Source organism: Rhinolophus sinicus, linkage group LG11, assembly GCF_036562045.2.
Source record: "Rhinolophus sinicus isolate RSC01 linkage group LG11, ASM3656204v1, whole genome shotgun sequence".
In the NCBI taxonomy this organism is placed as follows: domain Eukaryota; kingdom Metazoa; phylum Chordata; class Mammalia; order Chiroptera; family Rhinolophidae; genus Rhinolophus; species Rhinolophus sinicus.
Window position 1 is genome coordinate 28,341,098 of NC_133760.1, and position 13,611 is coordinate 28,354,708.

Here is a 13,611-nt window from a genome sequence, read left to right on the forward strand (position 1 = left end):
CCCAGGTAACCGAGGACACCCTCTGGGAATTTTCAGGCCCCTAGTCCCTGAATAATGCATAGATTTAGAAGCCTCGTTTGCATCCCCAATTTCCTGCTCCAGCTCCTCTCACCACTGCCTCTGTTGGCTTTGTGTTTCTGTTCACACTCGTTCCCTTTATTCATTACGCCTGCTCCACGTGTGTCTTCTCTCTTTATGATCATCTAAACTGCTCTGTTGTGGCCCCATCCCCCTTCTTTCCCACAGTGAGAGGGTGGACCCGGGCAGGTAAAAGACTGGGAGGTGCTCTCATTGGTGTCCAGAATACACCTTGGCCCACCTGTACACTGCTGTGTGCCCACGTCGAGTTGCTTTGCTCATTGGAGGTAGAAGTATAGCCTGGGACCGTGGAATGGGGAGAAGCGTATCAGTCACAATTCTTAGTTGCAACCAATAGAAACAGCTCTGGCTAATCATGACAGAAAAGACATTTATCAAAAGGACAATGATTTTAAAATGGGCCAAAGGCTTGAACAGACAGTTCTCCAAAGAAGATATACAAATGACCAACAAGCGCATGAAAAGATATTCAACATCACTAGTCATTAGGAAATCCAAACCAAAACCACAAGATACCACCTCACCCATTCGGATGGCTGTTATCAAAGAAACAGAAAACAAGGGTTGGTGAGGATGTGGACCGGCTGGAACCCTCACACCCGACTGCTGGGAGTGTAAAATGGTGCAGCCACCGTGAGAAACAGTTTGGCGATTCCTCAAAAAGTTAAACACAACTACCACATGACCCAGCAATTCCTTTCCTAGGTATGTAACCAAGAGAATTGAAAACAAGTCCTCAAACAAATCCTTATACATAAAGTTCATTTCAGCATTATTCACAGTAGCCAAAAGGTAGAAACAACCCAAATGCCCACCAGTGGATGAACACATAAATAATTGTGGTGTGTACATACAATGAAATATTATCCAGCCATTAAAAGGAACGAAGGACTGATACGTACTACAAGGTGGATCAACCTTGCAAACACTGTTTTAAGCAAAAGAAGCTAGTCTGCCATTCATATGAAATATTCAGAATAGGTCAATCCATAGAAACAAAACAGATTGGTGGTTACCAGGGTGACAAGAGAAAGAGGAGTAACTACTTAATGGGTATGTTTTATTTTGGAATGATAAAAATGCCATAGGACTTAGATAAAGGTGGAACTTAGATAAATCACAACATTATAAATATATTAAATGCCACCGTACTGACAGATTTCACGTTATGAAAAGTTCACCTTAATTAGAAAAAAAAAAAGAATGATGGCTGGTCCCAGTATCTTGGGGAGAGTCAGAGAGCCAGGTTGGAGGCCAAAACGGCCAAAAATAGTGGTCCAAATTCTTCTGCAAAGACACTGTGGGTAGACTCCTGTGTCACTGCTGCCAGGATGGGAACTGCAGGGCATATTCCGGCAGCAGCAACCCTGGAGCCATCTTTGTGACAACCCCACCTCTGCTGTGGCAGCTAAGGCTGGCAGTCCAGTGCCCTTCTGAGCCTGAAACCCACCCAACCCCAGATTCCCATTCAGACGCAGCCTCTCTGGGCAGCACTCCTAGTGTTATTGCATATCCCTCACCAGTATATTTCTCAGTTCTGCGGCAAAGGACACGCCTTTAGGGACAGCTCAGTGTTCGTGGGGGGAGGTGGCAGTAAGCAGGTCCTACCTGAAAAGTCCATTGCGACCTTCTCATCTGGAGGCAAGCAGCGCAATGCTGTGGTTCTCCATGCCAGTCCGCGGGCTGGCAGCCTTGGCATTACCTAGGAACGTGGTAGAAAAGCAAATGCTCAGCTGCCCCAAATCTACTTTTGTCCCTGGGGAACTCTGTAGAGGAGGCAGGCTCTCTGGGTTTTAACAAGACCTCCAGCAACTTCAAATGCAGGCTCTCAGGTTCGAGAACCACTAGCAGAGTTTCAGTCTTGTGAGGCCATGCTCTGCCACTTAATAACTGAGTGACTTTGGGGAAGTTACTTAACACCAAGGGGGACCAGTTGTCCCAGTTTGTCTGGAACTGTCCCAGTTTTAACAATCAGAGTCCCATGTGCTGGGAAACCCTTCCGTCCCAGGCAAACTATAACAGTTGGTCACCCTAAAAACATCTCTCTGCTTCATCTTCTGTAAAATAGGGATAATAAAATGAGTTAGTACATTAAAGTGTTTGGAACGTGCCAGGTGAGACTGGTAAACACTGATGAATGTTCGCTCACCTGAGCTTGTGCCTTAATATTTTTATTCCTTCATCAACATTATACCATCTAAACCTCATTTGTTAACTAAATGAATTTTAAATAAGCACAGTGCTTAAAACTGTGCCTGGTGGATAGTAAATGCTCAGTAAGTCTTAGTTATTCTCATTCTTATTATTAGCTATTAGCTAATATCATTTGGCCACAACTGAGTCCAGGTTTCAAGCAACCATCAGAGCAAACCATTAGAACCACCTCAGATACTCAAGCTAGCCCCACAGACTCCTAAATATTACTAATACATTCAACCCCATCTAACGTTATTTTCTTCCTGTCCCATTCTCCGTACTCAGAATGCACTCCCAGATCACTTTGCCAAGTTTTTGCCCATATAAATTAGCAAAATCTCACAGTTCTTTTGGTGATTCAATCCTCCTCCCAAATTTGAAGTCATTGGCCCCCTGGGGCCTGCAGCGACCTGACTCATTATTTCAGTCTGGAGAAAATGAAGGGTGGTGGGGTAGGGCACACAAAGGGACTGCTTCAGGGCCAGGTCATTGCAGGGTGCATTACACAAGGAAATGCTAGCTGCTGGCCATGTTTGCACATGTGCAAGGGGGGAAGGGAGAGCTCAGGCTGAGAGAATCCCTGCCACCTGCAGCCCATGCTCCCAGCTTCCCAGCTCACCCAAGGTGTTAGCACTCAGGTAGCCAACTAAGGAAGCAGGACAGTGGACAGTCACTCAGAAGATGCTATGGGCGTGGAGTGGCACACATTCCGCCCACCCATCATCATTGCCACCCTTCAGACACGTAGCACATTACCTACAAGGCAGGTTGGGAAACTCCACCTAGATGGGTGCCCAGGAAGAAAGGGATATGGATTTGGCAAAGAGCTAGTGAGTTTCTGCCACCAGGACCTTCAGAATGACCAAGAGGCATCACTTTGGCCAGCAAGGGAGGCTGTATGGGGTAGGACACCTATGGTCTCCACATCTACACACAGCCCCATTGTGACGACCTCTGCTCTCCATTCTCCACTCTTTCCCAGAGAACTAGTGAGGGTGTAAAGCCATCGGATGGTGTCATTTTATAACCATTGATCAAGCTTTCAATTTGATTTACTCTCGCTCAGCCTTGTAGCTGCAAGATATAAAAATTCCCTGGTGTTCTAACCATGCGTTGAGGGAGAATTTAGACTTTGAGCTTGTCTTTCTTTCATTTAAGCTGTGTGGTGCCATTAGCCCAGCGCCCTGCCCAACAGAGCTTGACTTCAGGGTCATCTTTATACTCTTTTATGGCAGGGGCCGCCAGGTCCCCAAAGCCTTGCCTTTGATGGAAACTTTGTTCTGGGGGAACCACAGGATTAACTGCCTCACCATAGCATGCCAAGGGCTGCGGGTGTCCTGTCCCTTAATACTAGCTGGATTTTCACTGTCCTCTGACCTGTTGCCAGCCTTACATCACACCACCCAACACCCCACCCCTTTTCTCTCAGGATTTCTTGCTCCGTCCACTCCTAGTCCTATTTTTGTATCAATCAAGGTTCTTAGCTTTAAGCAATAGAAACTGATTCTGGCAACTCTAAGCAGAAAGGGAATTTGTTGAAAGTACTGGTTATTTCCCAGGAGATCCAGAAGGTTGGAGGATCAGATCTGGAAGAGACCCACAGCTTCTGCTGGGCACAGACGTCACAGTTGGCACTACCAACATGGGCTGGAGGTGCCACCACCCTTGAAACCTGGATGTAGCTGCTGCCAATGCCACCATCAATATTGGGGATGATACAGTGACCCTTTCCTTTTTTCCTGGGAGCTCTTATAAACATAAATGAACTGCATTGTGTCCATCTGATGAATTCAGGGTGGATGTGTCTGGGTGTCAGCTCGGGAACTCTGGGGACCTGTTGTTTAATATGTCCACCTTTTTGCTTCTCTCCTTTTTCCTATTCTTGTTCTTCCATCCATTTGGCCTCTCTGTTTCAGTTTTCTGCTTTCTTCCCACCTGATTGCCGATCTCTCTTTTTACATCATCTGCTCTCACTCTTTATGACTCCCATTCATTAACTATCCTACCTGTGTTCCATGCAGTCAAGCACTCACAGCCTGGGGGAATGTTCCTCAGGAAATCTGCGTGGGGGTCTTTGTGAGAGATGAATATGGAGCAAAGACCTCCACCCCACATCCTGGCACTTGGCCCCTGCGATGGTTAATTTTATATGTCAACTTGACAGAGAATGCTTCCATGGGGTGCCCAGATCTTTGGCCAAACATTATTCTTGGTGAGTCTGTTATGGTGTTTGTGGACGAGACTAACGTTTGAATGGATTGGCTGAGTAAAGCAGATTGCCCTCCCTCATGTGGGTGGGCCTCATCCAATCAGTTAAAGGCCTGAATAGAAAAAAGATTGACTTTCCCATGAATAAGAGGGAACACTTCCTGCCTGACTGCCTTGAGCGGGGACATCAGCTATTTCCTGCCTTCAATTTTGAACTGAAACTTCTATTCTTTTTGAGTGTGGCTCCTGCTGGTCTTCAGGCTGGAACTATATCATTGGCTCTCCTAAGTCTCCAGCTTGCCAACTGCAGTTCTTTAGGATTTGTCAGCCTCCATAATCATGTAAGTCAATTCCTTATAATAAATGTCTTTCTATCTGTATATGCATCCTATTGGTTCTGTTTCTCTGGAAAAGAACCATGACTAATATAGCCCCTGAATGGGGGTGGGGCCCAGCCATGACCCCATGCTTGCCTGCTCTGGGTTGCAGATGGCAGGTGCCCAGGAAGATCCCACCATACACTTGACCATGGTTTGCCATTGATGGTGAACTTCCTAGACACTCCACCAGCCCCTCGTGATAACTGGCCCTGATTGGCAACCTGGTGGCCATTGAATGGTTTTTCCCACACAACCCAAAGATTGGTCTCATGATTAAAGCCTCTTGAGTATTTCTAGTTTTAGGGGACAGTGATGATATATAGACCAAAGGAAATGGCAAGCTTATTTTAATGCTGAGCCTTCTACCTTGGGCATAGCAGGCTTTTCTAAGTGCCCATGCACTGTTGCCTGGTATGGTGGATGTGGGTATAGATTTCAGTCCCCTCTGGACACTGCAAATGTGCAGGTGACCACAAGTATGAATATGCTAAAGGGACAGACAGCAGGGAAGTGCAGTTGTTTACCTTGGTGCATGGGCGTTTTTTTAACACGTTCTTGAATGGATGATTCCGAGTCATGAATGGAAGAGTAGGGCCAAGGGTGGGGATGCAGAATCTCCCGTCTGGGGATGCAGAATTAAACACTCGATCTGGATTGTCAGCACCTCAGGGACATTGTTGCAAGTCTCCTAACCACAGCAAGACGGTGCCCTTGGTGATTGTGTTGCAGGAAGTCTTGAGAACAGAAAAAGAAGGCTCACATTTATTACTGTCTTCACAGCCAAGATGAGCCATGGATGATAACCATAGATTTAGGGAAAAGGGGTGCTCGCTTCGGCAGCACATATACTAAGATTTAGGGAGAAGGGGGTGGGCTCCAGGAGGGGCATCGAAGTCACAGGTGAAACTCTGGGGTCTGAGCCAAACCCACAAACAAAAACCAGAATTGATTTAAGGAGCTCCTTTCGTGTATTCAGCAGACATTAGCTGAGCACCTTCTAAGTGGCAGGCCCTGAGAGGGTGGTAGGAATACAGCAGTGAGCAGGATTCCCCTCCATCTTCCACGGGTATAGAGCTGTTCTCTCGAGTAGTAAATGCTGAAGGAGCCCAGAAAGAAAACAATATGCCTGTGACTGGTGCTCAGATGGCTGCATTGTTTGACTTCTCAGCTCTCCTCTGAGTTGGGTTCAGCTGACTCTTGACTACGCCACCGAGAGAGGGCAGCAGGGTATCCACTCCCCAGCCCAGGCCTGCTGCCCACTTGGTTTCTCACTCAGAGCACTCTGGCCACTTCAGATGCAGCCAGCCCAGGGACTTAGCCCAGAGGCAGGTGTGGGGCGTGGGCCTGGCAGTGGGCAGGCAAGTGGGTGGGCAGACAGGCAGCAGGGGAACACTTGAGAATTAACCCGGACCAGGGCTGGGTGTCTCCTCAGAGGACACAACGATCACAGACATCCCCCTTCCTGTCTTTTGAAGGTACCATCCCCAAATTCCAGGGCCTGGGCATGTGTGGGGTCTGAAGGAAACAGTAGAGCACCCTCCTCACACTTTGGGGATTTCGTCTCAACCTCACGCTCCCCTGGGGATGCAGACAGCCCCTCTGGAGGCTGAGCCCAGCCCTGTATAGGGGGCCCAGGGTCTGTAGGAGGCCAGGCCGGGCTGCCCATTACTGCCTCTCAGGGGGCACTGCCTTTCTCAGAGCTGAGGCGTAGGGAAGAGCCAGCCAGGAAGCAAGTGGGCCCATGTGAGCTTGGCCCTTCCTCCTGTATCCACCCTCTCTCCTTTCCTCCCTCCTCTCACTCTCTGCCTGCTCTCTTGCTCTCTCCAGACTTAGACATGGCTAGAGAGACCAAGCTCAGCCCTGCCCAGACAGGACAGAAGAGGCCGTGGGGCAAAGCCATCTCCTGGTGAGTCTGCTGGGGAGGGAGGCTGCTCCCCATCTTCTTTGGGGCTCCGGGTGCCCCGGGACGGAACATGGACCCCAGCTCAGGCTGTTCATCCTACTCACTGTGGCACCGGAGGAGGTCACGTCTCCCTTGGACTCAGGTTTTGTCTGTAAACTGAGGGAGTCGACCTAGCTCATTCCAAGTCCCCTTCTCACTGATGTAACCCAGCCACCATCCTGGCAGAGGAGGGTGCCCTCACCTCCCCCTGGAGCCAAGGGGCATGGGTCCTCCCAAGGGAGCCTCGCCTGTGGGGCACTTGGGGGCTTTTTCTAGGTATAGATGCTTGAGAAGTAACAAATGGAAACCTTTCTGGATGAAATCTTGGCCCTAACCTGGGACGCTTAAAGAAATTTTCAAGAAACCTTAAAACATTTTCAGAAAGGAGCTCACCAACCTCTGCCAGCCAACGTACCATTTTCACAGATGTCGTGACGGTGTGTGTGAACATGGTAGCCCTTTTGTCCCTCAGCTGGGCATTTATGACAACAGAGCTCAGCTCTGGGGTCCTTCTGTGGACATTTGGGTGGTTTCCGTTTTGCCTGTGGGGGAGGTGGGGAAGCAGCAGGCAGGTGGTTGCTCTTAGGAACAACACCCGTGTAAACACCCTGGTGCCGAAGGTTCCGGTTTCTTTTGGATTTCGCCTCAGCTCATGTCCCTGGAAGTTGGGATGGCAGGGCAGGGCAGGGGGGTGGGGGCTGCTCTGACAAGTCTCTGCATCTCCAGGATGACCTCCAGAGACATCAGGCCAAATCTCTCCCTGCCAGAGGCAGCCCGAGGGTCTGTGGCACCTTGTGAGTGCCAGCGTGAGTGGCCTTTTCACTGCCTTTGTTTTGGGCTAAGTAGATGTTTACTAGTGGGTAACTCATACTTTTTTAAACTTGCATTTCTTCAGTGATGTAAAACTGTATATGTGGCATGTTGGTTGGCTGTCCAATGTGTGAGACTCTTACCTACGGGTATCTGTTGACAGTTTTATAATTATCTGACGGGAGATAAGCGGTTTTCACATGTGTTTTTTTAACACAGCCACTTTGGAGGCTGAGTTCAGTTCTTAGTTCTGGTAACGTTCTTCAGATTTCATATTCCTTCACCAGCACCGCCTTGCCCAGCAGGCTCAGACCCAGTCCTCTTTGGCCCTCTGAGGGGTGCAAGTGTGGGAACAGGGAAGCAATGGGGAGTGATGACAGCTGTCATCATTTAGAGGGGCTCCAGCATTCAAGGCCTGGGGTAGGGGTGACCTTAATACCCGTTTGTCCCCAGGGGACTCCAGTGGGGAGAATGAAGTGCTTCCCCGGTCTCAGGCAGCGTGGGTCTGCGGGCAGCAGTGGGTGGGCAGCTAGGAGGGACAGGTTGGTGATGGGTTTGGTGGCTGCTGAGCTGTTGGATGACCTTTTCATGAAAACTGGTCAATTCCAGGCAGCGTGATTTGAGCCTCAAAACGGAATGTGTCAACCTGGAGGAAAGGATTTGTGGTGGAAGGATTGCCCCAGGTCCCCTTCCCCTGCCCTCCCACCCCACCTTTGCCCCTGGCCCTGAGGACACTTGAGGAGGTGGCCTGACCTTTGCCCACAGCTCCATGCCGAAGGTGCATTTTATTTCTCTTTTTGTAGTAAGTCCCGGCTAGCAGACGGTAACCATTAGCCCAGACCAGGGGACTGAGGCGGCTGCGTACCTGTGACCAGCCCACTGCCCTTTAGGGACAAAGGGGCAATGCCTTAAGCCTGGAGCACAGGCATTCACCCGACAGCAGGGAAGCCCCCAGACCCGAAGGACCCCCCCACCCCCCCCACCCCCGTCTATTGCATGTGCTGCTGTACCTGTGCATGCTGTGGAAACCCTAGCCCCTCTCATCCTGCCTGTCTCAATTTGAGCAGCTCCCAAGTCTGTGCTCAGCGATCAGTGAAATATCATTTATCATTCATTTTTGGCTACTTTAAAACGCCATTTTAAGAAAAAATTAAGAGAGGACAAAAGTTACACCTGTGCATTGGCCGGGAATCGAACCCGGGCCTCCCGCGTGGCAGGCGAGAATTCTACCACTGAACCACCAATGCTTCGGTAAGATGAAGGTCGCCATGGCAACTCAGGTGGTCAGCCTCAGCGCCGCCGCCGCCACCACCACCACCACCACCACCACCCTCCCCACCCTCCTGGTGACTGGTTTCTAATCCAGTCTTAACCCAGTGGGTAGGAGGCAGCCCCCGGCCAGCCTGAGGGGGCTGAAAGAAGCGAAAAATTTCCCTCAGCAATGGTGTTCAGCTGAGACTTGTCACTTTGATTTCTGTCCTTGCTGGTCCATTCCTGGGCGTCAGGGCGCTGCCTGTTTCCTGCATGGCGCCCGGGACCCAGACCCCGAAGCGCCTGGGGGTGGGTACCCACCCTCCCTGCGCTCCGCAGGCTTCCTTTCCTTTCTCCAAGTATGGGCCGCCCACCGCCGGAATCAGCATCCCTGCGGTTCCCGGGCCGCCCACCCAGACCGCATGAAGCCAGAAAGCGGGGGTGAGGGTAGCCGGAAATGTCACCAGCAAGCCTGGGGACCCCGCGAGATGAAGGGGCAGAGGACCCCCAAATGTCCTCCATTCCGCCTCAGTCTTTGCCCCTCATGGGCTGGGCCTGAGCTGGATTGTGGGCACACAGTACCAGAAAGTTGTTCCAGAAACTGCCGTCCCTAGCATATTACCACTCTTCCCCCTCAATTCATAACCCGCCACAGACACCCCTCCCCCACGCCCGCCCGCCCGCCGCAGGCAGCACCTGAAGCTCCCTTGGCTGTGTCCCTGCAGGGCCTTTCTGGACCCAGTTGTCCCTCTCCACCGATCTCCCCATGCCTCCTGGGTATCAGTTCCCTGGAGGTGATGGTGCATGAGAGAAGGGGGTGAGACCCCACACTGAGAGCCTGGAACCTTCCAGGCTCGTCCTCTCCCTCCCAGCCTGGAGCAAAGGGCAAATTGGCCTGGCCACAGCCCTAACCCTGCCTGGCTGGCCCTGCCAGTGCTGGGCCCTGCATCCTGGCGATTCCCACGCAAGGCTTAGAGGCTCTCACACACCCACAGGGGTTTGGGCCCTGACTTAGCTCTTCCCTTTCATCCTGTGCCAGACTAAGATCCAGAACATCAGCAGTGCCTGGGTCAGGCAGAGGAGCCTTTGGAGGACCCTACTCTGGCTGGTCAGAAACCTGCGGGCAATTGTCCCCCTCCTGCCACCTGGAGCCACCTGGAAGGTGCCTCTTATCAGAGGCCAATCTTAGGGAAGCTGGTTTACTATGGTCTCCCAAAGTGACCTTGGTCAAGTCCCTAGGGGCTCCTCCAGTGGAGATTCCTGGGATTCTAAGGAAAAGCTGCATACCTGTTTCCCCAAGTTAAACTGCAGTCTGGGCAAGGACTCTGGCTGTGGACGGTGACCCCTTCCCTATTTGTCTCTGCCACAGCAGCAGTAATTATGACCTGGACTACAAGCTGTACAGGAACAATGTCCCCTACAGGTGAGTGGGTCCTGCCTCCTTCCTCTGAGCAAACAGGTGGGGCTGGTTGGCTTGACCCTCTCTGTCCTGTCCCATAGGGTGTATGAATACCAGAGCATCCCTCCACTCATCAACCACGTGCCTGTCAAGATCCGGAAGAACCATGTGGGCATGGGGGTCAAGAGCAGTTTCAGTCCCCACAAGGCCCCCAGGAATAGCCACGCGGCCCCAGGGCAGATAAAGTGTGAGTGAAAGTGTACAGCCCTCACCTGCAGGGCAAGGGAGGAGCTGGGTGGTCCTTAGCAGTGAGGGCAGGCCTGGGAGCCCTGGCGCCACTGCCCTCTGCCTCCTGGGCCTGGTGGGACACCAACTCTGGGCCCTCTCTCAACAGTCCAGACGGAGGAGCTGCACTCCATTAGGGGAGAGCTGAGCCAGATCAAAGCCCAGGTGGACCGCCTGTTGGAGAGTCTAGAACGCATGGACCAGCAGAGGGACCAGCTTCCAGGTTGGGCACCCCAGTTAGTGGGCTCCGGCTTTTCCCACTCTTGAAGGTACCAGGGGCACCTGGAGTCCTGCTTTGGGCTTTCGTGTCTGCAGGGTTCCCCACCCCCAGCCCCCAGCCCCAGAGTCCCTGTAGCTGGCTATTCCTGTGGCGTGAGGATCTTTGTGGCTTCTAGGTTGTTCTGTGACTCCCACCCACTCAGTAGTTATCTGGAGCCAGAGGAGCGTCCAGCCCAAAGCCATCTTGTCCTCTTAAGCCCTAGATCAGTGACAGGTTTCAAGTGGCCTTTCTGGGGTCAGCTGGGGCCTCCAAACCCAGCGATTAACTGGTGACTCTCCATGCACAGGGACAGAGAGCAATGAAGAAAACAGGGTCCCTGGAAGTGAGGGTTCCTCACGCAGAACCACTGAACCCCAGCAGGAGCCCAGGGGCCAGAGGGCCCATCCAGAAGCAGACAGCTCCAAGGAGGGCACAGACCAGGAGGAAGCAGTGAGTGGCCTGGCGTTTCCCCCCATTCTCACCGTGTTTGGGTCCTGATGCCTCTTTGTGAACAAGGGAGAGCCTTGGATTTGTGCGGGAGGCCACAGTGGTGGTTGGGGGAGGCATGACATCCATCACAGGCAATACCCAGAAGATGGACTATGCCCTGCTTTTCATATCCTCTTAACTCAGGGTTGGTCGGCTCAGCTGGACAGTCCTGGGCTGAAATGCTATCTCCTCCTGGAAGGGGGTGGGGGTGCCTTGAGTATTGTTGAGGGAATGTCACAGGTATGCCTCATGGTCCCAGACCCCTTGCCTAAGAAGCACCTGGTAAGCTTGTTAAAACTCTTTATTTCTGCCCTTTTTCTGATCCTACTTGCTGCCTGTCTTTAAGCTGTCCACGTACCATGCTCCCCAGGAAAACTGGACAACATACCTTCCTGGATGGAGAATATCCAAATCTGGATCTGATAATAGGCCTTTGTGCAGCATTAAAGAGCCTGAATATTCCCTGCCCTACCACATCTTCCTCCTCTCGTTGGTGGTCTCTGAGGTGGGCCAAGCCCCCACTACTGTTTGGGCCATCTCAGCAAGGCTGGGGCTGCTGGGGAGTTGCCAGTGATGTGCTTCCCTTCCTTGACCTGCCAGCCCTGCCCCTTGGTCTGCTGAGCCCCAGAGGGCCCTTTGCTGCTGCCCAGGCCCGAGTCACATCGGGGAAGACTGGGCTAGAGGAAGAGAATGCTTTCTTTTGTCTGGTGATTCTAGGTTCCCAGGTCTCAGGAAGAATCTAGAATAGCATTGATCTTCTAAACCTGCCAAGGGAGGTGGGTGGAGACTGGGGTGTTAGCAGATGGCCCTCCCTTTCCTAGCCATACAATGCCTCTCAGCCCTCCTGGCCAGAGTCCTGCTTCTGTTTTTCCTACAGGTGAAGAATCATGCAGCAGACCAGGAGGGCAGCCAGTAGAAGGTTGGAACCCCTTCAGGCTTCTCTGCTCTAGGCACCTACCTGGGTGGCTCCCTTTATTGCCTTGTGTGGCTTTTTGAAGGCCTCCTAGGGGCACCTGTGCAACCAGAGACACCCATTCTGGAGTGAGGGCAATGGAAGTAGAGGCACCACTCGGCCAGACCAGCCAGGAAGCCTCCCTGCTAACAGTGGCTTTAGCTTTGCAGCTCGTGTTTCCAGATGGTAGTCCTGGGGCTGGCAGGGGTGAGAAGAGGAGGCGGGCAAGCTCACCCAGGACCAGCTCACCATCCTCATGAAGTTGGGGCCCCGTCTTGCAAGGAGCAGCTAGACAGGGCCCCCAGGAACCCTGACTGCTCTTCTCCCCTCACGAGGCCCCACCAGTCCTGTCTGGGTGTGGAGCAGAGCACAGCAGCACGTCCAGGCAGCTTTTTCCAGCCACAGCAGTGTGTACAGGAAATATCCTACTGGCCCTTTGTCTGAAACTAAGCTTTAAGGTCCTCAGCTTGTGCCCCACATAACCCTTTTGGTTCCAGATGCCCCAACTACCCTGCAAAACCATCTTTCAGGATAGGGGTATCATTTCTACATCCTGCTTCTATCTTGTCTCTTGCTGGTGATACGTTGTATTTCAGATCAGCTCTGGAAATATGTATTATGCCAGAAGGGGAAAAATACAATTTGTATTTTCCCTGGTCAGGGATGCTTGGTGTGGTCTGAGCCTCATTCTGGTCCTTGGACTGCGCCAGGCTAGCCCTTCCTAGAGAAGTAAGCATGCCCAAGACACTCAAATCCAGAAGCTCCTATCAAAGTGGGACACAGAAGGGACCAGGCTGCCCTGCCTTCCTCCAACCCAGACCTGAGCACAAACCCGTGGGGTTCAGGAGCCACACAAGGACAATCCCACCCTGACGGTCAATCAGCCAGGCCGGCTCTGCCCTACAGAATAGCTAGGGTGCTGGGTTACCAACATCCAGAAGCTCTTCCTCCTGGCAGTTCATCTGCCCTCTCCCAGAAGCCGAGACTGGATAAGAGACACCAGGTAATGCAACCAGCCACGACTCCCACTTCAGTACAGGAGGCCACTGGCTGTGCTGCTCTGCCCATGGCCAAGGATGAGATCTAGCTTTCACCAAGTCAAACCCTTTCCAGCTTCCCAATCTTGAGCTGTGGTCTTGCTCAGTACCAACCTAGATGCTTCTGGGGCCACACAACCCTCCCTACTCTCTTCACACCTCAGCACTGGCCCTCACTCTGGTGTATGAGGGGCAGCTTCTCCTCCAAAGCACCTTTCCCTATTATCACCCCTGCAGCTCCTTCCGTTTCAGCCTGTGTCTTCTGCTCATGTTACGCTAAGGCACAGGACACATTTAAGACAAT

General features: G+C 52.0%; 1 protein-coding gene and 1 non-coding gene across 3 annotated transcripts; one reads left to right on the forward strand and one right to left on the reverse strand.

The window, feature by feature from the left end:
• The first annotated feature begins 17 nt into the window (after window positions 1-17).
• LOC109459256 (uncharacterized) lies at window positions 18-13,592 on the forward strand. 2 transcript variants are annotated; one of them, XM_074314590.1, is made up of 6 exons: window positions 18-804; window positions 3,855-4,844; window positions 6,711-6,789; window positions 10,387-10,532; window positions 10,680-10,793; window positions 11,137-13,592. In XM_074314590.1, the coding sequence occupies exons 3-6, from the start codon at window positions 6,719-6,721 to the stop codon at window positions 11,325-11,327; spliced, it is 522 nt and encodes a 173-aa protein (XP_074170691.1). In that variant the 5' UTR covers window positions 18-804; window positions 3,855-4,844; window positions 6,711-6,718; the 3' UTR covers window positions 11,328-13,592. The 2 variants fall into 2 exon arrangements, with proteins under 2 accessions (XP_074170691.1, XP_074170692.1); XM_074314591.1 differs by lacking the exons at window positions 18-804; window positions 3,855-4,844 and having other exon boundaries at window positions 6,212-6,789.
• Window positions 8,812-8,882, reverse strand: TRNAG-GCC (transfer RNA glycine (anticodon GCC)). The gene has a single exon. It is a non-coding gene; the product is annotated as a tRNA-Gly (tRNA).
• Window positions 13,593-13,611: the final 19 nt, after the last annotated feature.

What these genes read in the sequence shown, in the direction of transcription:
- LOC109459256 (XM_074314590.1), top strand. Translation starts at nt 6,719, where the DNA reads ATGGCTAGAGAGACCAAGCTCAGCCCTGCCCAGACAGGACAGAAGAGG. An exon ending in TGGGGCAAAGCCATCTCCTG is followed by an intron (nt 6,790 to 10,386) that starts GTGAGTCTGCTG and finishes CCTGTCCCATAG; the next exon opens with GGTGTATGAATACCAGAGCA. An exon ending in GGCCCCAGGGCAGATAAAGT is followed by an intron (nt 10,533 to 10,679) that starts GTGAGTGAAAGT and finishes CTCTCTCAACAG; the next exon opens with TCCAGACGGAGGAGCTGCAC.